Source organism: Daphnia pulex, chromosome 11, assembly GCF_021134715.1.
Source record: "Daphnia pulex isolate KAP4 chromosome 11, ASM2113471v1".
Taxonomy (NCBI): Eukaryota; Metazoa; Arthropoda; class Branchiopoda; order Diplostraca; family Daphniidae; genus Daphnia; species Daphnia pulex.
Window position 1 is genome coordinate 1853262 of NC_060027.1, and position 27533 is coordinate 1880794.

The 27533-nt window shown below is 39.0% G+C and overlaps 4 protein-coding genes and 2 long non-coding RNA genes across 16 annotated transcripts; 3 read left to right on the forward strand and 3 right to left on the reverse strand.

Moving 5' to 3' along the window:
• The first annotated feature begins 264 nt into the window (after positions 1–264).
• On the forward strand, positions 265–3561 carry LOC124207798 (proteoglycan 4-like). The gene is made up of 6 exons (XM_046605422.1): positions 265–416; positions 491–626; positions 707–1400; positions 1473–1619; positions 1708–2543; positions 2614–3561. Exons 2-6 carry the CDS (start codon positions 507–509, stop codon positions 3151–3153), a joined length of 2337 nt encoding a protein of 778 aa, XP_046461378.1. The 5' UTR covers positions 265–416; positions 491–506; the 3' UTR covers positions 3154–3561.
• A 2478-nt stretch (positions 3562–6039) lies between these two features.
• On the forward strand, positions 6040–8272 carry LOC124207809. Of its 4 annotated transcripts, none has more exons than XR_006880143.1 (5): positions 6040–6791; positions 7232–7356; positions 7436–7550; positions 7649–7889; positions 7948–8272. It is a non-coding gene; the product is annotated as an uncharacterized LOC124207809 (long non-coding RNA). The 4 variants fall into 4 exon arrangements; XR_006880142.1 differs by lacking the exon at positions 7436–7550 and having other exon boundaries at positions 6044–6146; positions 6614–6791; XR_006880144.1 differs by lacking the exon at positions 7436–7550 and having other exon boundaries at positions 6041–6791; positions 7232–7390.
• Positions 8273–8570: 298 nt separating this feature from the next.
• Positions 8571–10558, reverse strand: LOC124207822. Of its 7 annotated transcripts, none has more exons than XR_006880145.1 (8): positions 10448–10558; positions 10281–10377; positions 10110–10224; positions 9927–10043; positions 9773–9861; positions 9420–9647; positions 9238–9359; positions 8571–9005 (listed from the first exon to the last, which is right to left on the reverse strand). It is a non-coding gene; the product is annotated as an uncharacterized LOC124207822 (long non-coding RNA). The 7 variants fall into 7 exon arrangements; XR_006880148.1 differs by having other exon boundaries at positions 10110–10180; positions 10481–10499; XR_006880146.1 differs by having other exon boundaries at positions 10481–10497.
• Positions 10559–12648: 2090 nt separating this feature from the next.
• LOC124207821 (pollen-specific leucine-rich repeat extensin-like protein 1) lies at positions 12649–13677 on the forward strand. The gene is made up of 2 exons (XM_046605450.1): positions 12649–12805; positions 12922–13677. The coding sequence occupies exons 1-2, from the start codon at positions 12752–12754 to the stop codon at positions 13471–13473; spliced, it is 606 nt and encodes a 201-aa protein (XP_046461406.1). The 5' UTR covers positions 12649–12751; the 3' UTR covers positions 13474–13677.
• A 1189-nt stretch (positions 13678–14866) lies between these two features.
• LOC124207813 (DNA topoisomerase 3-beta-1-like) lies at positions 14867–20475 on the reverse strand. Its single transcript, XM_046605436.1, has 22 exons — positions 18827–20475; positions 18669–18757; positions 18551–18604; positions 18122–18487; positions 18022–18061; positions 17931–17954; positions 17678–17861; positions 17516–17607; positions 17411–17460; positions 17225–17351; positions 17085–17143; positions 16948–17025; positions 16701–16883; positions 16553–16642; positions 16363–16482; positions 16235–16285; positions 15983–16151; positions 15891–15906; positions 15609–15815; positions 15379–15534; positions 15206–15311; positions 14867–15136 (listed from the first exon to the last, which is right to left on the reverse strand). Exons 1-22 carry the CDS (start codon positions 18921–18923, stop codon positions 14927–14929), a joined length of 2568 nt encoding a protein of 855 aa, XP_046461392.1. The 5' UTR covers positions 18924–20475; the 3' UTR covers positions 14867–14926.
• Positions 20476–21389: 914 nt separating this feature from the next.
• Positions 21390–27431, reverse strand: LOC124207811 (ATP-dependent translocase ABCB1-like). Of its 2 annotated transcripts, XM_046605433.1 has the most exons (9): positions 27350–27431; positions 26407–26477; positions 25819–26245; positions 25704–25748; positions 25511–25637; positions 25147–25247; positions 24970–25074; positions 23688–24885; positions 21390–23618 (listed from the first exon to the last, which is right to left on the reverse strand). In XM_046605433.1, the coding sequence occupies exons 3-9, from the start codon at positions 26235–26237 to the stop codon at positions 21519–21521; spliced, it is 4095 nt and encodes a 1364-aa protein (XP_046461389.1). In that variant the 5' UTR covers positions 26238–26245; positions 26407–26477; positions 27350–27431; the 3' UTR covers positions 21390–21518. The 2 variants fall into 2 exon arrangements, with proteins under 2 accessions (XP_046461389.1, XP_046461390.1); XM_046605434.1 differs by lacking the exon at positions 27350–27431 and having other exon boundaries at positions 25819–26297; positions 26407–26475.
• Between the last annotated feature and the right edge of the window lie 102 nt (positions 27432–27533).

The following is a 27533-nucleotide window of genomic DNA, read 5'->3' on the forward strand; positions in this document are numbered from 1 at the left end:
TACTATCATTATCCGACTATCTGTATTTATTAGTGAAATTCAAATATATTTGATTGTTATTTATTTTGAATTCAAATAAAAACCATTCAAATTTCAAAACACAGAAACAGAATGCCATTCGCCGCCAAATGAAAGTACTACATGTTTCCTTTCCGGAGTGCAATAGCCATTTTTGACGCTAGAGGACTCCGGACTCCGGAGTGCAATAGCCACTTTTGACACTAGAGCGCTCCGGACTCCGGAGTGCAATAGATTTTACCCTCGTTGATTTGCTCTGCAGTGAAAAGCAGAGACTTTCGGACTTTGTACTTTGACCTCTTCTAGTGCTTCTACGTGACTACGTCTTCTTCTTCTACAGTCCATCAGTCTATCAATTGACTGGCCTTTGCAGTTTGCAGTCCAGAAGTTGTTATTTTGTATGTATTCCCTCCAATTTCCTACAATTTTGTGCTTTGTGGCGTTGATGCTGATAAAAGGTTTTCACATTCAGATATATTTTGTATAAAATGGCGAATTATGAGAAGATGAACAAATTGATGACACCACGACGTGCAATGGACAAGTTCTTTAAAAGCGCCACACCAGTTGATTCTCCTGAGATGGATGAAAGTTTTGAACCTCCAAAGGTAATTTTTTGAATTTGTTGGCCCAACATGTGTAATAAATGTTTGTTTGTTTTTTTTTTTTTTTTTTTTTTAAATTTCAGAAACTTGTTCCACACAAGAGTGTTGATGAGACACACAGCTTTCAGAATTCCGTCTCTGGTAACTCTGAGTTTCCGTCAAGCTTAGGAAGTCCAAGTTTAGATGTTCGACCAATACCAACCAAAAAAAACAAGAAACGGGTGTCAGCTTCTGCTTTTTCCAAAGCAATCCAAAGTCAGCAGTCACAGTTGGTCAATACCTCTGATGACCTGGGTGAATCAACTTTTCCTTCTGATTTAGGAAGCCCAGATAAATATCTCTCTCAAAGACCTCAAAGACCTGATCCTGGTTTGGTGAAGAAATCAAAAACACTCTTAGAAACCCAAACTAAAGCTAGTGATTCTGATTTGTCTGACGATAGTGACATGTCAGAACTGGTATCCTCAGATGATTCTTCTCCTTCTACACCAATGACTGGCCCGACAGTGGAGCCAAGAGAAACTGCTGACAGACCAACTCATCAAACCAAATTTCATGAGAAGATAACTGTTCCCACCAGTATTTCATCTGTTAGCATCAATAATTCAACAGTGGAATTCCCTTCTAATTTGAACAGTCCAAAGGAATTTAAAGAGTATAACCGACCTTATCCTGGACCCACTTTTACCAAGAAAAGGGTTTCTACAACAGGGTTCTTGGTTGCACTCAGTCCGCAAAAGAATGACATTCCTTTATCATCAGAATCCCCTCTTAAAGGTTCTACACTGGAAATACCAAATGTTTTTGTGTGTGCAATAATTACCATTATTGTTTTCTGTGTATGGGTAGATAATGATCCCGAAGAAGCTGATGCTGAATCAGTTTCGTCGGTAATTAAGAAAATTAACAGAAGTGTGCGCAATGCCAGTCGAGCTTCCAACAAAACAACGACGGAAACGGTCAACAATGATAACACCACTCCACTTAAAAAATTAGGTTAGTTTTGCTCCTTTTTAGTTTTCTTTCCTTTTATTTTTCTTTAATTTTTCGTTACTTTGGGGTTTTTATTCTTTTTTCGAAATAGATGACAGTGATTCCGATGACAGCATCCTGCCCAGTACATCTGCGATTCCTCCAAGAAGCCGCTCACGAAGAAATTTCAATTTTGAGGATGAAGAAATGGACGAAGAGTCATCTGCGAAGTCGAGAAGACTAACGCATTCTTCGCCTGGGTCCAGCAAGTCTAGTTCCCGCAAATCAGAAATTGGGATGAGTCCAACCAACCGATATCCTGCTCTTAAAAACTCTACGGTAGTAGCAGGAGGTGCAGATTTCGGTGGAGGTCTGCTCAGCATGTCCCCAATCAGACCTAGTGAGCAAGGTGCTCCTACACTGATTATCTCAACAACAAAATCGAATGCATCAGAATCCTCTAAAGCTAGAACAGCGGCTAGTACGAACTTAACATCATCTACGTCAAAGAATGTTCAAAAGACTCCTTTACACCCGTCTACCCCTGCTCCGTTCGCCAGAAAACGGAAGCATTCCATAACCCAAAGCCCAATGTTCGTGAACTTGATGAAGTCTTCTGTGAATAAAGCTATAAGCAATGTTCAGCATCCACAGCCTTCGACTCCATCTACTCCAGCTCCTGCTCCAGCTACTCCTGCTGCTTCACGCGTTTTGGTATCGAAAACTACTCAGGATCAAAAACAATTGACTTCCACTACACCTGCTCTTTCACGAGCGTCTGTAGCCAATATCGCATCCAAAGGAATAAGTATTTTAAATCCTGGGAAAGGGAAGTCATTAGTTAAGTCAGCACTTGATGAGAAAGCTGAATCTTCTGGTACAGAATGGGAAGACGAGGAAGATGATCAAGAAAGACCGATCCCGCGTTGCATTGCTATTGCATTTGAGGTAAATTTAATTAAATGGGATACACAGTAATATGTTAAACGTTAACAAATTCTGTTATCGCGGTTTTCAGGAAATTGAAGATAGAAGCAAGGATTTTGTCCCATTAGAAAAACGACTGAAGGCAGATCCTGTTTTTCAAGCGAAAGTAAAGTATCAGCGGGCCAAAGTGGCAGCCCAAAAAGCCGAAGAAGCGGCAGCAGAAGCGAAAAAGAAGGCCTCTAAGAAAAAGCCCCGTGCAGTTAGCACCAAAAAGAAAGAAGAAGATAACATTACAAGTGTGGCATTCAATAAAGCAAATTTCCGCTTCTACGCAGGCACCAAAGTGACGAAAGAAGCTTTGGATGCTGTACACGGCTTGGTGGGAGAATGGTTCGACTTTACTCTCGACCAAATGGAGAATTTTTGCATCGACGAAGGTATACCATCCTTGGATTCGTGGGAAGACTGTTACAAGATGATGAAAAGGCAAGGTATTGTTAAGAATTACATGGAATACTCTGGCCTATGCCACGAATTATTATTGAATGATGAATGCGAACTACTCCTTCCTACCACTACCCCGCCCGAAGTGTACGAATGGAGACGGAAAGCAAAGAAGGAACACAAATAGTCATTGATTCGTTTTTCAAGCATCCTTGTTTCAAGTTCATTAACTATTTTAGTCACAGGTAAAATTGGCCATTTTGGTTATTATGTTGTACCCTGCGTTTCGTTTCCCCTTGATTTAAGAGAAATTCCGTTACCATATTTGAATTCCGTAAAATCATATCATACATCGCATTCAGCCTAACAAGTGCTTACAATATGCTTTGTATTCATAAAGAAATTCACGTTTAAAATAGCAAGTACCAAGTAATTCCATGTATTTTTGTTATCTGCGGGTTTCTCATGTACTACGTTTTGTCATTCTTTTGTTCAAATCCAAAGGCTTATCGGATTTATGTTTAGGCAAAATAGATGTGTTGCCAAAAATGTACATACGAACGCATTTGGAAATACAGATGGTCGCGAAAGTTTATTTTTGCTCGCAACAAGTTACACAGTTAATACTAATTAGATTTTTATTTTATGTAAGGTTTTTTTTACCAACATACCAACTCGTGTATAGGTGAAAAAAGGATGACAAACATTACCAAGTTCCGGCATTTAAGCTATAAATACCATCAAATATCCACTTTATCAAGACTTTATAGCTTGATCTTCAAAGCATATTATGTTGTGATTCAGAATAGCTTTATAGCTTATTCTTGGCATTGTTTCAATTGTCTAAAATCAAAAATTTTCTTGCCAGAATGCAGCAACTGTCCAGACAAAACTCAAGAAACCCAAGATTATTTAGGGATACTTTCCTAGACATCCAATTGGTATTAGCTTAATATTAATTGTGCTTACCTGGCTTTTAGTAATAGTTTTTCTATAGGATTTTACGACAGCAATCTCGGTAAAGTCTCCCTATTCTCCATAAGTTTTGAGTCGCCAAGTTGAAAGTAATTGTATGCCTTATTAAAGTATTTTTTAATAACTGAATGAGTCCATTCGCACTTCAGTCACTTCAGTTTTCTTTTATATCTCGATTGCAGGTCTGTTTTCCTGTGATGTCCTGTTCCCCTGCGCATGGCTGAAACAAAGCAGCCAAGTTAAGGAAGTCAAGAACCTCCAAGGATTCCCTTATGGGTGCCAGAAGTGAGGCAAGAGTTGTATCGTCGTTATTGGATATGCAATCTCACCGTGCTGTAAAAGAGTGAGTGATGCAAGACAATTTTTCTCTATGTGACTTTTATCTGGACAAGCACCCTGATGCAGTTAATGCTTAGCGTCAGATTCACTTATTTATTACTTATTATTTGAACTGTCAAAACTATTTAGCCTGAAATAACAAGAATTCCAATCTCAAGTCTTGTCGGACAGGACTTGAATTGTGGACGGATCAGCAACCCCATCAAGTTGAACAGCAGTTGCTTGCAGCTGGGGCCAAGACAAAATGTTAAAAGTCCCTTTGTCAAATGGGTCATGTGGCTCATAGATCCAGTTGACAAAAGAACACAGAGATACATACACCATAAAACTCAACAATTTTGTCATAAAATAGGTAATACTTTTATTTTTAAGGCAGGAACAAATCCTTTCAGATGGCCATCATACTTGCGAAAAGAAGATGAATCGAAGTACTGAAAACAAAGAAACCAGCAGCCAACGGAACTCTATGAGACTGGCATGGTTGTGGCGCGCACTTCTGTTTCTGAGGGAGTCAATATCAAGGAAAACAGGAGTGGCAGCCCTCCCCCCTCCAAATCAAAACCACCTGTACTAACTGTGACGACAGTTGATGTTTTGTTGGTCATGGATGGCCAGTACATGACGTATTGAAAATCCGCAATACATCTTCGCTTTTCGCAGTTCTCACATAACTGAAGCGAACCGATGTCTCAATGAAGTGCAAACTGTTGGTTTGTTGAAATGTTCCAATTCTTAATTTGTGTTTTGATTATAGAACGCTGAAATGGGAAAGATACCGATTCAACACTCAAGTCCTCTGATAGCGAAGTTGATATGCATGTCATGGACCAACTTCTGAAAATGGTGCGCTGTTTCCGTCATGAAAAGGATAATGCAGTATCACGATATACAGTCATGGAAACATAATTCTAGTGTCGGAAAACGCAATTAGAAGAAGCGGAGCGCCAAGTTATCAAATTTCAGGTAATAACTTTTCTTCGAAAATTTGAAGAACACTATTAATTTTTTTGTTGTTGTTTCCTCTCTATAGACCACCTTAAGTGAAAAACGAGAAGAACGAAAGGTCCTTATTGATAGCCATCGGCTTTTGAAAGACGAAAAAGATAATCTTTCTAATCGAGTTGAAGAACTGACCGTTAGAGTAAATGCTTTTGGTATCTGAATTTGAGTCCCTGCAGAACATCAATCAGCAGTAGTCTTGTGATCAGTCGGAGCTTTCCGAGAACCGAAGGATCCGGGCACTAAGGAATATTTATTCTATTAAGGAATCCTGGAGTTTTTCGGGAACTAACTTGGAGACCGTTTTACCTCAGCATCCACTAAAGGAAACTGAAAAGAAAACACAGACCAATTCTCAGCTGATCCTGCCGTCCGAGTTACGTAAATACAGAGAATGTTGTGTCTACTAATTAATTCAAGTGATTTGCTACTTAAAGAAATTAAGACGTTTTGGGATGTGTTAATAAATTGTTTTGTTGTTCCAAAAATTGTAATCGTTTTTTTTCAATTAATTGGTGCGAAAGTTTTCGATTATCGTTTTGTCATAAATATTTTTTAAGTTTCGGATGTAGCTGCGGGCCAATGTCGCTGTTTGGTTATCGTCATCCTCCCCGAAGAACAGCAGGATAACAAAAGCATCAAGAAAAGAGGAGCTTTAATTAAATACGGTGATGGATGCTAGAGGGTGTGCGTTCCCAACTGTCGAAAGTAAGTGTAAAAAAATTTCCACCAGGGTACAGTCCGCATAACCGCCGCATTAGTTGTTAGGGCGCCAAGGAAGAAAGACCTCTCGTTAGCCTAATGCCAATGCTAATCGTCTTGTGAAATTCAAAGAAAATCAGCATTTCTTTTTAAAACATAAAATGGGTGATTAGGTTTTTATTTTTAGGCTATATTTTTAGAAACTATTTTTTTTTAAATCGTATCAAATTGTTTCACTTATTTTCGTAGATTGTATTTAATAATAATCTAATAGCTTTAAACTCTGTGTCTGTGTAATAATTTCTAAATCAGGCCCTTTTTGCGAGTCGCAAACGAACTCGCTGTTCCTTGTGCGTTTCTTTTGGCTAACGATGGCTTTATTTTTCAGCTACTTTGCACATCCTGTAAAAATGTATCGGCAGTTTTGTGTGGTAATTTCTTGGTGATGACTGACGATAACTATTCCACCAACAAAGATCACTTGTTAATTGTTTGATAATTTTTTTTTCCCTACTAAATCTATTTCACGGAGATGACGAACATTTTTGGTTTATATTTTCGTTTTCCGTCCCACTATCGTCCGTGGATGGTAAGGGCTGTCACTAGGTGGCTAAATATTTCAATGTGTTTAGGGATTGAACTATTCAGCCCTAGTGTGTACAGGGATGTACTGGAGGGGGGAGGGTCACCACAGTTTTGAGACGAGAAACCATTTGTCGTTCTTTTACTTCCGAGACGCTGACCGAGAAGGTTACTCTAGTCATTATTGCTGGGTACTTTCATTCCTGAAATTGTTCTTCATAAAAAAAGGTAATTGCTACTCTAATTCTTAATGTTTTCTACGGTCAGTTTACGGAAACATGGCCTTAAATTTATACTAGCCAGTTCAATGTGGCCATGCTTGTTGTACACTTGTTTAAAATGTCGTCTCTTGCTGAGTGTTGCACGCTTCGTCATGTCAAAGTACTTTAGAACAGTACAAGTAATAATGTAGAGTAACTTAATGGTCCTATGATTGTTTCCACATTAAAATTCTGTGATGAGGTTTCTGATAGAAAATTGAGCTGTTTTATTAACAATTATCAAACATTAAAACTAAAGTTACGTGTCATTTGCGAATATTTTCTCTGATTTGTTATGTGAATTTTTTTGATTGAGAGATGCCCTTGAATTGAGCTTGAGAAGATATGAACTTTCATTAAAAATGATTTGAAAAGTGTCAATAACTAATCTAATTTATTTTGTGACAGGTTGGTGGAGATTGTTCTCGATGTGGAATGCCAAATCAACAAGATGAGATAAGATGCCAAGCCTCTGTGAAGAGGCCTCTACCATGTTGCGATATGAAAATGTGCACACTAGGCAAGCTGAAATGGTAACATCTACTTGTAATATGACAACTTCAGTGGGTTAGCATCTTGTTAAATTTTAGTCCATTTGTGTTCTTTGTTTAGAATTAATCGAGTTGGGCCTAAAATTCATGATTTAGAAGCAATTTGACAACTACCAACTGTTTCAAATAAGCATTTGTGAAAAAATTTTGATCACCTTGGGAAGAGTTACAATTTGGTTTATTTGAGAATTTTTATTAAACAGCTCAATTTATCTATTTTATAATTTTGAAATTTTATTGGTTTATTAATGTACTTTTGGCTCTTGCTTTGCAGGTTTCATTGGTTAGTGAAAGTTTGAGCTGTTCATGGTTGTGATGTTTGGTGTGGCAGTCATTTTCTGATTGAGAGTTGCACTGAAATGGATCTTCTACAGACTTGCAGTCCAACATCATACTTCAATTTACCATGTTCGTGTCCATGCAGAGTTGAGCTGTTGTGCAAAATAATAGGTGTTGCCTCATGGCTTTCTGGTAATTTGTTGGTGTGTTCTTCTGCTACCTGTATCTATGTTGAGGTAATGCTCGATGAAAAATTTTATTCAATTAATAACTAATTCTCTATTCTCGTTTCAGTTCAATCGAACGGCGCCGTTCCGGACTTGATACATTGGTGAAGCTAAGAAGAGGTTGCTGAACTTAATTTGGTGCTGAACTTCAAGAGATTGATAAATTATTTAGTCTTAGAAATTTTCAAATTCATATCTGTTCTCTCTTTCCCCAAGTAAACAAAATTTCCTCTTAGGATGGGTAATTGCAATAAGATTTTATATTTTCTGTGAGAAAGCTCAGTTAAAACCATAAAAATGATGTGTACTGATTAACTTACATCTACCATAACAAACCTGACATAATCAATAATACCACCTTGTTATAAAATAATAAATTATTGAAATCATAACTACTGACTACTGCTTTTTTTAAATCATGAAACCATATTATTCACAATATATTCATCAATCTAATCATTAATCCAGCCCAAATTTTTATTAAATTTCAAAATTTGCTAAAAACAACCACCATTTATTTTTACTAAGTCTTTTTCGCAAAAAATTGGCGATGTTCATTGATCCCATGTTTTTTTTGTTTATAAAATTAAAAACCATTTTTTATTATTTTACATATTTATTTATTTTAACACAACCACATATATATTTTATGGCCCCCAGGGAGGGGGGGGCCTGTGACTTTCCCAACCGCGATAATAACATGTGCCGTTATTATTTTGTTGGTGCGGAAAGCCGGAATTTAATCTAGCAGTTGTCGACTGTATCAAAACTGACATAGAATCAGTTTGCCACAGTCGTATACTGCCCAAGTAAAAAGACAAAAGACAACAGATGAAACCAATTCAAGTCAAAAACTCACTGGCAGAGCAAAACCACAAATAAAAAGGGATAAAAATTCTTAAAGTCAGCAACACGGGATACCACTTGTAAAGCAAAAAACACAAATGAAATAGGTAAAATATTGAAGTCAGCAATCTGGAAAAATTCTGGCACAGCTGCTTCGGGATAACTCCAGCACAGCTACTTCTGGATAACACCTAGGCATCCTGCATACAACGGTTGAACTTTTCCTCATCACACCTATCACCATCTGGGCATCTGGCTGCAGCAGCGTGGTTGTAAGACCTATTGAAGAAATAAAAAAATTACCATCGGGAAACACAAGTGTGTACAGTTACACTGGACTCTTACGACAAAAGATAAGGAGCAAGACAAAACAGAATAGCTTTGATTTCTGCAATTTTTACGAAAGAAGTAATAGTTGGAAAGGTATTCAAATTTCTACAGTAGCAAAGCCAATTGATCTCTAGTGTCATATTAACCAAATAGTTGTAGGAAATCTGAAGAAAATAATTACTTTTGCTGTTGCATGGGATGAGACGTACGACTGGGTACAGGCAGCGAGACACACGAGGCACGACATTTCGGCAAATGTACAGGCATTTTCAATTCAGATGGCAAAGTGGTAAGATCAATCACCTGAAAATTGACACATCGAAATTTTACATTCCATAAACCTAATAAATTGACAAGAAATACCTTTTCATTTTGGGAAACGTCACGACCGGCATCTCACTTCTGCTACGTCAAGGAACAAAATGGCCGAATTTGGGACTTGAAGACACTTGCGCCACCTGGTGGACATCAATTGGATTGCTTGCTTGCTGACAGCACGCAGCAGCTAAACTTGAATTCTTCGCGCCTTTCACTAACTGGCACGAAATGAATCAAGTGAGGATGAATACCAGATTACTCAAACAGCTTTCCCTATGAGACAACACACAAATTATTAACTTGGCTATTTCCGATCATTTTCCGTAACTTTATCAACATAAAAATCTATAATAGTAACAAAAAGTATGGGGTAGTTTAAGACTACAAATACAACTTACAATTTTCTGAAGAAAAGAATCATTTTCCTGCCTGTGGCCATAAGGCAGCAGCAATGTGTTGTCTGTGTTTGAGTTAGGGTTCCAACTAACTTTGGCAGAGGAAATATTTCAATTAATATTCACATTCATGCAATAAGGTAAAGTTAGTTGTTACCTACTACTTGAATAGAACATTCAGAAAAACACAAATCTGGTCATGTGCCCTGTGTCTTTTCACAGGACTTCTCCCAAGTCCCAAGTTGCTGCAATTAACCTGAAGATTACCCATGGCCTGTATTATGTCAAATAATAGATAGCATGAAATAAAAGTTACAAATTTCTCAAGGAAGAAACATACTTGTCTGTCAGTGCATTATTTGTAGAAAACATGAAAAAACAACATGTGTTGTCCACGCTGGGGTTAGTGATCTACCAACATTATTAGAAACTCCAGATTACCAATAGAATATGAACTAAAAATGTAAAGAGGTATTCAAAGATTTGTGACTAAGCTATTATAGGTTTTTACCTGCATCAACAGGATAAAGCATTCAGCAGAACGGCGATTTTAATCAAAGAATTGATGGTAGGCTACTTGTAGTTTCAGTTGCCTTTCGCGTTCCTTCCTACACGTTATAATAAGAAATATGTAAGGTGATCCGACAACCGACACACATACGGAATAAATCACATTACAAACAAGTTGCACAGAAATAAACTTGAATTTACTGATGAATTCATCGGTAACTTTCATGGAAAAATTAAGGAAAACTTTTGACAACCACCCAACAATCCGCCATCATATGATAAACAAGAACACCTATGTCATCTATTGGACACCTCTGACACTTAAGTCCCAAAAACGCGCCTTGTGAGACACAACGTAAAATTTTTGAATTCTAGTGATATTGAAGATCTTAAAAAACATTATTGCTTTGAATTAAAACTATTACATATATGGGATATAAAAAATGTTTTCACCGCACTGGTTATCGGGCTGCAGTTCCGTATCTGCCATGTAACTTAAAGCAATTCAGTTCTTTAGCTACTTGTATAACTTTAACGGTGCACTTTTATTTGCTTAAACCTAGCTTGAAATCTAGAGAATAGTACAGATAAGAAAGCTCACTTGCTAGTTTTATGCAAATTTTCCGGAAGTATACCGGAAGTAAGCGATAGCGCCTTAACCATTGAGATGCCGACAAAATAAACCAAATATTCGTGATCTCCGTGATATTTGGGGTCGATTAGATGTAATTTTAACGAAATCCAAAATTTGGTTAGTTCAGGAAAATTCTCAAAACCGGAAGTAGAACAGGACTCAAAAAGAAACGTTTATCAGTAATAACATGAAAAAAATGTCCGCTCTAGCTTGTTGACACACTTCATTGAAATAAGTCAATAACTAACAATAAAAGGCAAATAACTTTGATACTCACGTAATATTCTCCCCTCCAAATTTGTATCAAGTCTTAACCAAAAAGCCACCACCGCAGCAACACAACAGACGAAATCCCAAGGTGATGATGCTTCAACAATGAGAAGGCAGCTTGACATTCGCTTATGTTCCTTGTCTATGGCATCTGTTAGTGATTCCAGATTGTTGACGAAAAATCGTCTTCTGCTACATCTAGGTTTTACCCTTATAGCTTTATTTCTGTCAATTTGCACTGTGTACCTGTGATAAATCTTTCTTTTTTTCTCTGTAGGTTCCGATGACCATTGATAATTGGTGAGCAGCATAGGAATGCAACAGCTTTGTCTGGGCCAAATACCCTTCTAAATAGAATCCTCTTGGGAAACTAGGAAATTACTTGGGATTTAGTAACCTGAAATGCTTAAAAAAATATTCATTAAAGCTTTTGATAAGACTATGAAAATGCTGCCATTTCAGCATGTAAGAATACCTGAGTAATGAAGGCTGCAATTATGGTACATCGTAGCGGTATCAATATAAAAGCGCCGTGCGTGGCTGCATGACGTAACATTGCAAATATTCTTCGTGTTTAAATAGGCATGCATAAATATTAGGTCCTGGTGTGGCGGGAAAGATCAGTGTAGCTCAAAAACTTCATCCGGAGACTATACGAAAGGGGATTCTTAACCGTGCGCAGCAAGTAATTACCTACCATGCTGCATCAAAGTCAACTGTTTTCAAGTTCAAGACGTCAGAAACCGGGTATCAGGAACTATAATTCAAAACCGATAGCTTGCGTTACGAAAATAGATTGCACCTATAGATTTTACAGCAATTTATGTATGAGATTTACAGTCACCTTCTGAATGCTAAAATTAACGCTTCAACGCTGCCTGATACCGCGTCCTCAAAAACCGAACAACGGCGGATCTGGCTTGTGCAGGTGCGAATTAGGTTATTGAAGCTTAACTCTGCGTTCACACTTTCATACGAATCGCCGTTAAAATGAAATTTTGTAGCGAACTATATGTGAGTCTTAGTAATTTTCGGGATGTTTCGCATTAATAACGCTTCGACCAAGGGGTCCGCAATTCAAATTTACTACAATAAAAAGAGGAAGAAAAGTGAAAAAAGGATAATAAAGCAAGGAAAAAGTTAACAAAAAATGTAATTAAATAAAAAGCAAAGTTTAAGTTGCGGACCCCTGGGCTTCGACGTTGCCTGTTACCTTGTTCTCAAAAACCTTACAATAACGGGGTATTCGTGTTAGGTTACTGAGGCTTTTTTTTCTAAAAACACCCTGCATCTGGCAGATATCTGTTTTCCAAATAAACAACGTCACGAAAAAGAAAAAGTGACAAAAAACGGAGACTAGATCCGGCTTTCATGCAGGATATGGCGTGTCAAAACTGTTTTTCGGTGCATTCTACTGTTATAATCAACAGGTTTTTTATTGGACTTGCGTCAGCAAATGTTGGATTCACCATTATGACGACTGGTGAAAATGACTATATATTGTCGGTCCCGTCGCAGTTGACGATCCACATCTACAGAAGCTCAGGTCCCATCGACAACGCTTAAAGATGAAGTTCCTACCCATTTTCGTCCTGGTTGCTGTCTGCTTCGCCGTTGTTGTGGTAAGGAAATAACTTTGTAGTTAGAGAAATTAGTCGAATATCAAAATCGGTTCAGAATACGCTAATGCATATAAACTGTAAGTAAAATATACATATTCATTTTGACGGAAATATAGGAGGCCAAGCCTGAACAAACAATACAACAATCATTACTGTCTAACGGTTCCGAGAGAAAAGGGACAGAAAAAACCGAGAAACCTAAAACAGAAAAACCAAAGACAGAAAAAACCGAGAAGCCAAAAACCGAGAAACCAAAGACAGAAAAGACCGAAAAACCAAAGACAGAAAAACCAAAGACAGAAAAAACCGAAAAACCTAAGACAGAAAAACCAAAAACAGAAAAGACCGAAAAACCTAAGACAGAGAAACCAAAGACAGAAAAGACCGAAAAACCCAAGACAGAGAAACCCAAGACAGAAAAAACCGAAAAACCTAAGACAGAAAAACCAAAGACAGAAAAGACCGAAAAACCCAAGACAGAGAAACCAAAGACAGAAAAAACCGAGAAACCGAAGACAACGAAGAAAACTACACCCAAGACGACAATCACCACCACAAAAACCACCACTACAACTGCGATGCCAATAACTATCACTGATTCCCCAATCACTGATGCCCCAATCACTGACGCACCAGTCACTGATGCTCCAATCACTGGCGCACCATAGTCACTGATGCCCCAGCCACCATTATCTGATTCACTGAGTAGCCAATTTAATCCTTAAGTTTTCTATTATTTGAAACAGTATCCCTATAATAAGATCTTTCCAGCTTTTATCTTTTTCCAGCTTTTCCTTCTATAATCAATAATTTAGTCTGATATAATTAGAAAAAAAAATATAGCTATCATCATAATACACACATAAGCAGCATTGTCTCGCGCATTTTCACTGTTGAAAATCAGTTTCCATTAGCTACAATTCAAGTAAAAAAGAATGTTTTTTTTTCATTCAAAAACTTACAACTTGACGCATGTTGGACCGAGACAGCATCGTTACGCGAAAGGGAATTGTACACTGGTTTCCGAAGCACAAAATGTTGGAAAGAGCAATCTGTTCCTTCTAAAGCATACAATTGAAATATGAAATTGATTGAGTAATATTTTACTGAATCACATTTACTGTAACGCAACCTACAGTGTGTGGAGATTTTAAGTAGGTAATTTGGGGATAATTTGGGGCAAAAAATTAATACAAGAATGACGTAAGTATGGATATTTCATACGATTCGTCGTTTAAAATCATATTTTATAGTCAACTATAGTTGAGACTTAGTCACTTTAGAAATGTGCATTATTAAAGCTTCGACGTTGTCTGTTACCTCGTCATCATAAACTGAACAGTGGAGTGTCTGGCTCTGGCTGCAGTTGCGTGCTAAACTGCCAACTTACTGTGGCTTTTCCCCTGGAAACAAACTACATCTGGCAGATCTGTTTTTCAAATAAACAGCTTTAACGAAAAATAAGTGACAGTATGCAATAGAACGGAGACTACATCTTGTTAAGGGGTAAGGTAATTAGTCCAATCTCTTTTCAACCATCGCGCTAGTCGAGAGATTTTGGAGAGCAAGAAATCCGCCAGAATCCAGCAAGCAAAAAGCCTACGGGGAAGCCAGGAACCAAGGGAATTGACAAGCCAGGCACCAACGGAACCAAAACACCTGTGAGCAAAAGAAGTGAAAAGCCTGGAACCAAGGGAACAGATAAATCGGGAACAAAAAGGGACAGAGAAGCCTGGAACCATAGGAACGGAGAAACCTGAAACTGAAAAAGTCAAAATAACTAAAGCGTCACAAAGCATAAACATGAAAATTAAACGGACACAAACAGAAGTTTCGTCAATGATCCGAATAATCTAAATCTCCAAAAAATTAGGCTATTCCATACTATTGTGATTAACCAAGTTAAATTTTACTTCCCTTATTGACCGCATGGAATATAAGGGGTAAAAACATACATCTCATTATTCTCACCTCTTGAATTAAATTTTATGCACTGTAAATAATATCAAACTTTTTGCATTTTAAAACATGTTACGCATGGATCATAAAATAAGACTGGAATCCAGACGAATGATTTGTCTTGTATTAAATACCTCCATGTGCTTGTATTGTGTTAAATTTTTACACGAAATAAGCAGCAAGCTGTGCCATTTTATCCTTAGGCTTTGCACGGCCACGGCCACGACCACGCCCTCTACCTCGCCCACGACCTCCTCGTTTGCTTTTCGCATGTGATGCATAACGCTTCTCCACCAGCTCTGACAGTTCCGGTGAACAAAAGATGCAAGCATCCTTCACCTTGGTGAGTCCATTGGCTAACTTATTTTTTTCCTGAAATGGATCAAATGTGTTTTGAAAACATGAAATCCATTAGAATGATAAACAAAGTTATGAGTTTACCGGTCGATATTCCACATTGATTTGACGAGCATCGCACTCAGGACATGTAGAACTAGCAACGCTAAGCTTGTTGGCATCTTCACAAACTTTAATCACCACTTGACATCTGAAAGAAAATAGGCACATTGATGTGGCTGCTCATACACAAAAGACAGTAAACAAATTATTCTTACTGATTACAAGCCAATTGCCATTTTGGCCCTGAAGTAGGATCCAGGACAAGAATACCGTTGGGGCATTCTCCGCATGATGCAACTCCAGTTGCATTCAAACCATAAGTACACGATGGATGCGTGCATTGATTACATCCGCTGCCTTTCTTCATTTCTCTATTGAAAAATTCGTATTATTTATCGGGAATGCTCGACTTCAGTCAACTGTACCATCACGAATTCGAGGATACCTGAATGGCGGGAAAACGTAGCAGTAAGGGCAAAAAGGATATCCTTTCCCGTTTGGACCTCCAACCCACAGCAGTAATTCGAATTCGTCAAGTGGACATTTCAATTCGTTAAATAATTTGAAACTTCCACCCGCCGGCAAGGAATATGTCGCATCGCAGTTCGGACAATGGAGTCGAGCTGGTTTTGAAGCTACTAGTTTCATGAATCTAAAGGAGGATTACATAATCAAATATTATTAGTTAGGAAACATGGACCCATGGCAAAATGAAATTCTGTTTTACCTTCTGCAAGCCCCACCTGATCAAATAAAGAAATAAGATTCAAATTATTAATAAAATTCTAATCCATTAAATAAGGCATTAATTTATCTCACATCGACTGAAATTTCTCCCTGTCTGCGACAATGTTGAAAACGTATCCTCGAATAGATGATCCATACCCTCGATGTGCTGGACGAAGTAAATAAACTTTAACCGGAAGATTTCTAAAGCGTGGCGAAGGATCTCATCGTAATTTCCCCTTCCTTTGGCAATAAGGTTTAACTAATCAAAGAAATAATCATTAGGAAATGGTTCTCAAACAACATCTAATAAATTCTACGTTATGTATTTTTTTGTTCACTTACTTGTTCCTCCACGGCCGAACGCATTGTGGGTAATACCAGTTGAGGATCAATCTACGAAAAAATGTTTCAACAAAACGAACATAAACAAAAATCACCTCTTAGGAAACACAAAGTAATTTAGTGCCTACACGCTGATATCCGTGGACTAGCGAAATGCCAAGTGCCGTAGGAATCAACTTCCTTCCATTGCCAACAGTAACATAATTTCTCTGCGAAATATTATTAATGTGAACTGGAATGGATGCATCCTGTAGAACAGATAAGGAGCACCTTAAAATGTATCAAGGTAAAAGAAAAACATAATTAATCATTTTTTACAGTTCCAATTCCATGCTTTTCCATTAAAGTAATCAGCTCAGATTCTGTTAAATAATCAGGTGGAGAAGTCAAACGTTCGTTCAGTTTAACCTAAAAAAAATTTTATTAGATAATTTCCATTTAACAATGCTAGTAAATGTAAACAAACTTCATTTATAGGAACCATTTGGTTCAGTTTTAGATCCGGCATGTGCTCGTCGGGGCTGAGAGCCTGCCAATGCATAGTGCGAGTAAAACCAGGATCTAATAATTTTTTACCACTGACGGAAAATGATTCAGGCCCCACATCAAAATCTATTCGCGTAACCAGATATTTACAGTCCGATGACACCTATATGAGCGTAATAATAATGGTTGACTTGCTCTCACAGACACATAAAGTGAAAACAAAATACCGATCCAATAAAATGACGCACTATGTAATCATAGAGGCGCCAGGAATCGTGATCAAACGACTCTCGGGAAGCCAAAGTCTGAAAATTGGAACAAACAGATTTTTAAGTGCACATTAATTACGGGCCAAAAAAGTTACCATTGGCGTAATTGGAGGGTGGTCTCCGACATCTTGGCCTTTACGGGGGTGGACAGATCCTGTTTCCAAAATTCGGATATTATAACGGGGCGGGTGGGGTTCTAATCGTATTAGTATTAATAGCGTTAGAACTAGCAAACCTTGGGAAAGGACGTCTCGAACATCGGCTCCAAACTCAGCACTCTGACGGAATTGCTTTAACACGCCAATAATATCGAAATTTTCTGGATATTGAGTTGTTTCCGTTCGCGGATAAGAAATATAACCCTAAACGAAACAAAATTTTATGATAAAACAACCAATGACAAATGATTTTGTACAACAACCTGTGTGTATAATCTTTCCGCTATAATCATGGCACTATGAGGGCTCATTCCTAAAAAGTTTGGTTTAATTAAATTTTAGCAAAAAGAAAGGTTTAAGGTACGTACCTAAACCAGAACTGGCGACCCTCATCAGTTCAACTGTATTAAGAGCCTGTGGGCGTTGCTTCGCCTTTTCTTTTTGAGAAATACCTACAACTCTAATGAAACGAACAATTTAACCAATTAATACTATTCTCTTAATCTTGAGTATGAAGGCTAGAACTATACTTGGCCTGTTTGCAGTCTTTAATCTTTTGGTGGAAAGCTGAAGCAACTTCACGATCAAACAGACGGACTCGTTCCCATTCAAGGGTAAGTTTCCGGAATTCTGTGGCCTGAACGGAAACCTGAATCACCCAAAACGGCTCCGGTTGGAAAGTTTTTATAGTATCGTGCCGTTCAACGCAGAACCCTATTCATAAACATTCGTAATTACGAGTTCGACAGGATTCACAGGAATATTAAAACGTCAATCCTCAACCTAATGTGGGTGTTTGGCATGGACCTGTAAAAAAAATTTAACCAATATTAGACACAAAGTACACCAATATATTATTATTTAACTATTTTACCATAAGAAATGAGCGTGGAATCCAAATTACCATATTTTCCCTAAGTAAAAATAACTGAGATTAATAGAAAACATTGTCTGTAACAGTAAATCAAAAGTACCTGAAAAAACCTTGTCTGAAATCGTGTGAAAGCACATCCAATTCTCAAATCTATTTCTTGCCTAGCATCCACACTCTTGGATTCATTTTCATTTGGAGAAACTAGACAATTCATTGCAGCTTTAATGTCTTTTTCTGTGATTGCAGAAAATTTGGCTCGCAGAATGGTTTGTTCTCTTCTCTGAGATCTTACCATCACAGGCTCAACTTCATTGATTACTTCAAAGCAAATGTTTTCTCCTTCTTTATCACAATCTAGCCAAAGAACTAGATAGTTGCAACCTTTGGCTTCTTGAGATAGAAACGCAGGCATTTTCAATTTAGGAGTTGCTTCTTTCTTTTCAGTTGGGCATGTAAACAACTCAACCTACATAATAATGTCATAAAATCCAAGAAAAACGTGGAATAATAGGTCAATTTTAGTACTTACAGGATCAACACTATCCCAGTTGTTATAACGACCTGTGAAATCTAAAGACATAACCTGTAGGAAACAAAACAGCTACATGATTTTAAACAAACGTGGTACAGAAGAAAATATGTTATACATGGCCACAAACAGATGTCATTTTGAAGTATGCACTCTGGCCTTTAAATAATCCATTCCATTCATGAACAGAGCATGCTCCATTGAAACCTGTAAATTATAAGTCAAATCTTGAGATTTTTCAGTCAGACTGAAAGACATGAGGGGAAAACACAATACCTTTCCTTGTGTGACAACTATTGTTGCTCAAAATTTTTGCCAAGCTTGCTGCAAGACTTGGCTTTTCTGCCACCATAAGTACGACATTTTTCGACATTTCAACAAATAATCTTTGATCTTTTACTCGACGTAAAAAATCGGATATTGAAAAGAAAAACAATCAGCTCATTTGCTGTCGGTGTCTTTTTCGGTAAAATCTATTGCACTCCGGAGTCCGGAGCGCTCTAGTGTCAAAAGTGGCTATTGCACTCCGGAGTCCGGAGTCCTCTAGCGTCAAAAGTGGCTATTGCACTCCGGAATGGAAATATGTAGTACTTTCATTTGGCGACCGATGGCATTCTGTTTCTGTGTTTTGAAATTTGAATGGTTTAGATTTGAATTCTTTGGAAATTCAAATAAAATGTATTTATAACAATCATATATATTTGAATATCACTAATAAATAAAAATAGTCAGTGTATAGAAAGAACTTTTATTTCGTTATCGTTAACTTAGCTAGAGTTTAGAGTACAATGTCCAACATTGAATCAGTACCTTAAAATTCAAATTGTAAATATAGTTAAGTGTCTTGCAACAGGAATAAAGTAGAATTTATAAACATTTCAATTCAGGGTGATATTTCTTGTTAACCATTTCTATTTCTCGCTCTATTTGCTCAGTGTAAGGATTTATACACGTTATAAACGCATATAGTGAGTCACCCTTTGTCGCCCCTTACCTGCCTGAAAGTCGAGCCGGAGTTCTCAGAACGGGGCTTCGAGGGGTTCTTAATCTTTGTGACCTTTAAACGCATCGACCAGCAACTCACTATTTCTGCTGATTGATTCACACGTAACGTGGGATTCAGCTATATTATACAGAGATCATTAAATTCAAAGTAATAATTTAGATTGTTAAACACGCTATAAACACACGACATAGTGAGTCACCCTCTGTCGCCCCCCTACTTGCCTGAAGGTCGAGCCGGAGTTCTCAGAACGGGGCTTCGAGGGGTTCTTTGTGACCTTCAAACGCATTGACCAGCAACTCACTATTTCTGCTGATTTACACGTAACGTGTGATTCAGCTGATTTCACGCTATAAACCATGCAATGCCCGTGTCTCTTATTCCAATAAACTAACAGCTAAACACGTCTTTCATATCTTGAAACAAAACAATACAAAACTAAGTTAACATGCCGTTGCAGTTTACTTTATTATAGTGAGAATATCAAAAGACATTTTAACTGAATTGTGAGTGCGAAAAAATACTTGGTATTTTCGTGTTCAGTTTCACTCGGTGCTTTGTCATCACATGAATGAACTGACAATGAAAAATTAATTGATTTTAAGGGGAAAGAATTAGCACATGGTGCGGCGTCAATCAAAGATCCTTTAAGAGCGGAATATGGAAGCGCCTTGTCCTTTGATGATGGGTTGCTTTAGGTTCCAACGCCGCGGAGATAATCATAAACAAAGTTAACCACTCCTCTTTTTGACTACCAGTATTTTGTAACATCTATCTCCCTTATGTTGTAAAAAGAATATTCCTCGACGATGACGAATGGTTCTGTCACGAATGTAAAAAATAAATACCTTATTATGTAGTCTCATGTATACACACCCAGAATTGAACTGATTATGTGAAATATATTGTGTTAAATTTGAGTAGAAAGTAAACCTACTGTTTTTGTTTATACACACTCAACTTCTTTCATTATTAAATGATATCGAAGAACATTCTTCTTATGTGATATAAAGTCATGTTCAGGTCGTAAACGTAATGAAATAGCGAAAACCCCTAATCCTGCAAACCTTAAAACTTTTATAGATGAAATAAGTAAAATCTCACTTTTCAAACATGATACATTTTTTTTCAAAATGTCAAACACTAATTTCTTGAAGGCATCAGGTTTGTTTTTCATTTGGGGAAATCTCAAAAACTCATCACATGCTGTTGACCTGTTGTACGATATTGTAACAAAGGTGAAACCACAGATCAGTGCATAACTCCCTCTTCTTTCACACTATAATTGAAGCTTGAATGAAAGACAGACTCTGAACTCAGGCTGAATGGTATTTATGTTAAACACAGAATCAGTCGTTATTTGCCATTCGTCGCCATAAATTTCCGGAGTGCAATAGCCACTTTTGACGCTAGAGGACTCCGGACTCCGGAGTGCAATAGCCACTTTTGACACTAGAGCGCTCCGGACCCCGGAGTGCAATAGGCGTGACCGTCTTTTTCTGTAGCAGACGAAACTCTTTGCGGCGCTTGCAGCATTGCACCCTTGCAATAAAAGACATGTCTCTCGTTGTAATCGACTTTAACTTATTCACATCAGAGTAATAGCTTCCAGTGCATACCTTACTTTGAAGACTCTGGATTAAATTGAGAGTTAAGCTAATAAATCCGAAGTTGCCTAATCAATTTAAGAAAATATGATTCCTTTAAAATTACCGACCGGAAGTAATTTATGAAACTGTAATGTTGTTGATGTAAGAACTAGGAAGTCTTCTCCCAAAGATCCATTGGGTGAAAGCGGGTAAAAGACCAAACTTACTTATGGAGGTAGAACTATCGTGAAATAAACCAAATTTATTTTAATAAAACCAAGCCAATAATTTCGATAATTGATACACACTATACATAATCAATTCAATCACTTGAAATCGAAGTTGGAGGAAACCATCCGACTTCCGTGTAAAATATTTAGAGATGCGCTTCTTCCAAGTTGGCGGAAGAGCTGACTGGTTTCAACGCGATGCCCTGGACGGAACAAAGCTCAAAGTAGAGACCTCCCAATTTGATTAGTTCTTCGTGCGTTCCTTGTTCTGATATCGTTCCATGGTTAATGACGATAATGTTGTCCGCGTTCTGAATCGTACTAAGTCGATGGGCGATTGTTATACATGTTCGGCCTTCCCTTGCGGCATCCAAGGCCATCTGGACGACATGTTCACTCTCTGAATCCAGCGCTGAGGTGGCTTCGTCCAGCAACAGGATTTTAGGATTCCTAATTAACGCTCTTGCAATAGCTACGCGTTGTTTTTGGCCACCAGAAAGTTGCGTTCCTCGCTCTCCGACCATGGTCTCGTAGCCATTTGGTAACGACTGGATAAACACATGGATGTTGGCTTTCCTGGCCGCTTCGATAATCTCATCCATGGGGACGACTCGGCTGTTGTCGCCATAGGCGATGTTTTGAGCGATGGTCAAATTGAAGAGAATCGGCTCCTGGGATACGATACCCATCTGGGAACGGAGTGAAGAAATGTTGACGGGATTGATGTCCTGGCCGTCCAGTTGCACTTGACCGCTATCCGGATCGTAAAAGCGTTCCAGTAGTTGAATGCAGGTTGATTTTCCGCATCCGCTGTGTCCGACAAGAGCGACAGTCTGGCCAGCTCGGACGGCCAACGACAATCCTTGAAGAACTTCAGCGTCTTTACGCGTGGGATAACGGAAACGAACTTGTTCAAAGTTGACATTTCCGTCAACGTTCTCCAGGACGAGGCCGTTGTTGGATGAGGCGTCGATTTGTGGCACACGTCTCAGCAAAGCAAAGATCCGGTTGGCCGCCACTTTGGCTTTGTTGTAGTTTGGAGCGAACGCCACTGCCTGGCCAATCATTTGCGTACCGAAGAGAAGCGACTCGCTGACTTTGAAGACGCTGGTGAAATCGAGACATTCGTTAACGACAAGCCATCCACCGTAGTACATAGTGACAGCGTAGGCGAACATCGGAATAGAGCTGGCGAATCCGAAAATGAAACCACGAATCCAGGATTTTTTCAGGGCTTCTCTGTGCGGTCCTCGCAGAGACTCCATGTAGATGGTGTGGAATTGCCTTTCTTTACCAAGACTGGCTACTGTCCGGATATTGCTGATGGCTTCCATGGCGACTTTGGCTGATTTCTGCAATGCTTCACGCTCCAGTGCGGACTGTCCCATGATAATTTTGGCTTGGAAATAAGTTGACACGAGGAGAAGTGGGACGAAACAAAGAGCTACCAATCCCAGTTTCCACTGGAAATAAAGAGCCAGAACGGTTGAAGCGACCATGGTGGTCACTGCCTGGAAAAGGACGCCAATACGGGATCCTGTGGCACCCTGGACGCTGGCAGCATCGCCAGACAACCGGGCGCAAAGTGCTCCAACGCTGTTCGTTTTACGATCAAACCAGCCAATTTCCTGTTTCAAAATGGCCTGGAATGTCAATCCGCGAAGTCTTGATGTCAAAGATTCTCCGGCTATGCTGAATGAGAAAGACTGGGCGAAAGCGGAGAATCCGACGACAATGCCCAGGATCAAGAACATGAGTGCATAGAAATTTCCTTGGGCTCTCTTTTCTGCCTGTTCCTCAGCCGATCCTCCAGGTGTCAAGACTCCAAGAACTTCGCTGAAGAGGATGGCAAAGACGGGTGTGCTGAGACCGACGATAGCTGATCCGATGACTCCCACGACGATGTAGTGCCATTCTTTCCTGTTCATTCTCATAATATCCATTAAACTGACATCGATGTCTTCTGACTGGGCAGACACTGCGGAGCTGGCCACAGACAAACGAGCACTTCGTACGGAATTGTGCCTTCCGAGCGGATGACTTCCGGCCAGACTTACTGCATCCATCATCTCATCCTTTTCATCTGGAATCCAGGATTTAGCTTTTTCGATCTTTTCTTCTTCGTCCTCATAATCGGAATCGTCATCGATTGAACTTTTGCTGTCCGACTCTCCACCCTGTTGTGCAATAACCAGTTGATAGTAAATTCCGTTTAGGGCCATTAGTTTATCGTGAGTTCCGTCTTCCTGTAATACAGCAACAGAATTTGTTAGATTATTTAGATTGAAAAGGAAGTCAATCATTAGATCTTTTACCTGGACAATGCCATCTTTCATGACTATGATACGATCGGCGTTGCGAATGGTTGTCAGCCTGTGGGCGACAATGATGGTGGTACGTCCTTGTCTAGCCTTGTCTAAAGCCTTCTGCACGACCGCTTCACTCTGTGTGTCTAACGCGGATGTGGCTTCATCCAGTAACAGAATTTTGGGTTGCCGAACAAGGGCCCGGGCGATGGCAATACGCTGTTTCTGACCGCCACTCAATTGTCCTCCTCGTTCTCCTACAAGGGTGTCGTACTTGCGCGGAAGTCGCTGGATAAAGTCGTGAGCGTTGGCTTCTTTGGCCGCACGTTCCATCTCTTCCTTGGAGACGCCATCTCGACCGTAGCAAATATTTTCGCCGATGGATGTGCCAAAAAGGACAGGCTCTTGTCCGACCATACCCATTTGGTCTCTCAGCCAACCCAAGTTGAGATTTCTCAATTCATTTCCGTCGATGGTGACAGAACCTTCGAGCGGATCGTAGAAGCGCTGGAGTAACTGGATGCAAGTGGATTTACCACAGCCGGAAGTGCCGACCAAGGCGACGGTTTGTCCAGGTGTCACGTCAAAGCTGATACCCTGAAGAATCTTGACATCCGGACGTGATGGATAGTTGAAAAAGACGTCACGGAAAGATATTTTGCCATCAACTCCGTCGGGGACTAATCCTTCGTTGGATGAGCTATCGATGGGTGGAATTCGATCTATAATGGCGAAAATAGTAGCGGCAGCTCCTCTGGCGACTGAAAAGGCTTCCATGTAAGGAGCTGCTTGGCCAATTTGCATAGCGCCAATCAAGACGCTGAAGAAGACGATCAGGAGATCGGAAGAGGAATACGAATTTCCATCGCAAGCGGCCAGGATGAGGGTAATCCCGTACCAGAAGGCAAGCGAGTAACTGGCGTAGATAATCCCCCAGACGAGACCAGCCCCGATACCCGTTGCCATACCGCGTTTGATTCCGGCCTTTTTAGCATACGCCAAATCATCTTGAAATCGATCGATTTCTTTTCTTTGGCCACCAAAAGCCATGACGGTTCGGATGGAACTGAATACTTCTTCGGCTATACCACCGGCTTTGGCGTAAGCTTTCAGTTCATTTTCCGTCAAAGATGCTTGAACTTTGGCCAAAACTCCCATAGAAACGGCTAGAACCGGTGTTGAAACTAACATGACTAGAGTCAATTCCCTAAGGTAAAAAAAATTCTGATTAGATTTTGTGTAACCTTTAAACTGATATGTTAACGTTATTTGTTATTTTTAGTTTTTTTACCATCCGTGTATAAAGGCGTTGATGATAGATGCAATGAAACATGTCATTGAGAAGATAAACATGCCAATCTTCTCTCCAACACCGTCCTGGATTTTATTTAAATCTCTGATAATTGAGATAAGAAATTGGAGTAAGAAGTCATCGTGGAAAAAAACAATTGAATAGCATCTCTCTTACTCTGTGATGCGGCTAGCAAAATCGTTGGATGATTTAGTGTCATACCAGCCGACATCCTGTCGCAGGACGGCTTGTAAAAACTTACTTCTAATCCGGTAGACCTTGATACGGTAGTAAAGAAATAAAAATGGAAATGAATTTCGTGCATCAGGAGACTGTGACTTTGCACATTCACTAATCAACAAGGTCATTTATCCATACATAATATACAGTGCATGTTTAAGGTGTTTATCGTCTGGCTGGTCCGCCAGATGACGAAAACCTTAAACAATTGCCACAGACTGTAAACTGGATTTCCATAGATAGCGTTATCTAAAACTTGGTATAAGTTATGTCAAGTCACGCTTGTTGTTTGCATAATTACCTGATTTTCAGCCGTAAAATTAAGCGCCGTCACGAAAATGAAACCGAGCAGTAAAAGGACGGCGCCAATAATGGCAACGTAAATACCAAATTTTGTGAATTCGTCTTGAATGGCTTGACCCTGCGGACTTGATTTTCACAGAAGAAAAATATGAATTTAAAATACAGAAAAACCAAATTCTAATGCGACTTACGAGTTGGCGTATTCACTTGGATCAGTGAGGTTGCAAGTTGGACCACTAAAGGAAAAAAGAACCCATCATTTTCAATTTGATTTAAACTTCAATGAAATAAAAAGTTTAAACTTACAGGGGATAAGGATATGTATAATTTGGATCGCTAGAAATGTTGCAATTGATTTCATCGATTGTTTCCTGATCCATACCTCCACCGACGAACGCGTTGGTTATGTCACCAAAGAGAATCAACATGAGCGGGAAGCAGACGCCCGTACCTACGGCACCCAAAGTGCCAAAGCACAACAGCACAAAGTCTGTAGGGGAAGCGTATCGGAACAGGTCGAAGAATGGCACGGGGGGAAATTCAGGCGGCGGTGGTTTTTCTTTATCCTTCTTTTTCTTCTTTTTCTTGCCATTGCCATCGTCGGAGATGCTCGGTATCGAGCTGCTGGACGTGTCCTCTTCTTTCTTTTTGAGCTCATCATCGTCCTGACTGAAAGCTTCGTTGATTTGACCTTTGACTTCCTCGCGATCCAAATTTGGCGCCATTTTGTCACCTGTCACGCAAGCGGATGTCAATTATTAAAATGGTTTTGGTCTGGCGCAAAGCTGAAACCCATAGCAACGTAGTCACGGTGAATAAAATACGACAAATCAATTGAAAATAAGGTTGACACGCATACTTTTGAAGTAATTCAATTATTTAAAAAAAAATCACCTGTTGTTGTTGAAAAACTGTCCAATTTTAACCCGACCGGTATTTGCTGTTCGCTCGGACCAACTTTCGTCCTAGAATGAAAAATTTCTGTTGCCATCCAACCTTTTATATAGCGATAGGTGTTTTAGATACCGAATACCGGCTGTGTTTAAGGGGTACCTGACGAAACCGGCAACTTATGTCGCACTGTTAAGATAACAGGGCGCGCTGGCGCAATAGACAAACAGAAATAGGCAATTCATTTTATGCTCGTTCATCATTATTTACCAATCATTTTGTTATCAAATTGAAATTTCAAATTCAACAACTTATTAAATTAAATACAAAACAATTCATCCATTAAAACTTAGAACTGCAGAAAAAGGTGTTAGGACTAAAAAGAAAACAATTAAGCAATTCGATCTTTTGAATTTAAAGAATAAACAAACAGAAAATCAAATTCGTTCGATATCAGGTACATCACAATTATGTCATGTCAACAACTAACCATACGGGGGGGCTATAGTCTGAACCTATTTCTGGCCTTGAATCCCAACTCCCAAGGACCATATCTTATCGATGCACCTTGGCGTCTTTAATAAAATTCTGCCGAGTAATTTATGACTAACATCAGGAGAATAAAAATGAAATAAAAACCAAATCCTGTTTAGGGCAATTGAGCTGCTCCAAAATGCTAAGCCGTTAGCCCGTTACGTTACATAAACTCTTGCATAAACAAAACTACTTGTTTTCTTTTTGGAGGCAGTGAGAAGGGGTCAGTGACCCTCAACATTTCACATTTTTATCAACACGGAGCGGACACATGACACAGAATCTGGCATATGGTGAATTCTACTGTAATTCGCGCCGAAACTGTCTAGTCAGCACTATTACGTAAATATTTCGATATCGCTAAGTTTATTACATTTTAAATAAGCGAACTGAAACTTAGATTAAAAATTACCTGTTTTTAGTTACACTGCTGCTGAAATTCCTTACTGTTCCCAGATAATAAAAAGCTTATGACTGATTAAACGATCTGGTGGCAACCATAGATTACAGGATTACGTAATACTATTTTCAGTTACGTTAAAAAAATAAAATAGTTAATTAATGTATCAATATAATCCACATTCAGTATTAGTTTA

What these genes read in the sequence shown, in the direction of transcription:
- LOC124207798 (XM_046605422.1), top strand. Translation starts at nt 507, where the DNA reads ATGGCGAATTATGAGAAGATGAACAAATTGATGACACCACGACGTGCA. An exon ending in AAAGTTTTGAACCTCCAAAG is followed by an intron (nt 627 to 706) that starts GTAATTTTTTGA and finishes TTTAAATTTCAG; the next exon opens with AAACTTGTTCCACACAAGAG. An exon ending in ATCAGAATCCCCTCTTAAAG is followed by an intron (nt 1,401 to 1,472) that starts GTTCTACACTGG and finishes GTGTATGGGTAG; the next exon opens with ATAATGATCCCGAAGAAGCT.
- LOC124207821 (XM_046605450.1), top strand. Translation starts at nt 12,752, where the DNA reads ATGAAGTTCCTACCCATTTTCGTCCTGGTTGCTGTCTGCTTCGCCGTT. An exon ending in TCTGCTTCGCCGTTGTTGTG is followed by an intron (nt 12,806 to 12,921) that starts GTAAGGAAATAA and finishes ACGGAAATATAG; the next exon opens with GAGGCCAAGCCTGAACAAAC.
- LOC124207813 (XM_046605436.1), bottom strand. Translation starts at nt 18,923, where the DNA reads ATGTCGAAAAATGTCGTACTTATGGTGGCAGAAAAGCCAAGTCTTGCA. An exon ending in CGGAAAGATTATACACACAG is followed by an intron (nt 17,352 to 17,410) that starts GTTGTTGTACAA and finishes TGTTTCGTTTAG; the next exon opens with GGTTATATTTCTTATCCGCG. An exon ending in TGCGTCATTTTATTGGATCG is followed by an intron (nt 16,884 to 16,947) that starts GTATTTTGTTTT and finishes ACGCTCATATAG; the next exon opens with GTGTCATCGGACTGTAAATA.
- LOC124207811 (XM_046605433.1), bottom strand. Translation starts at nt 26,237, where the DNA reads ATGGCGCCAAATTTGGATCGCGAGGAAGTCAAAGGTCAAATCAACGAA. An exon ending in ATTTTACGGCTGAAAATCAG is followed by an intron (nt 25,248 to 25,510) that starts GTAATTATGCAA and finishes TACCGTATCAAG; the next exon opens with GTCTACCGGATTAGAAGTAA. An exon ending in TGAAAGATGGCATTGTCCAG is followed by an intron (nt 23,619 to 23,687) that starts GTAAAAGATCTA and finishes GCTGTATTACAG; the next exon opens with GAAGACGGAACTCACGATAA.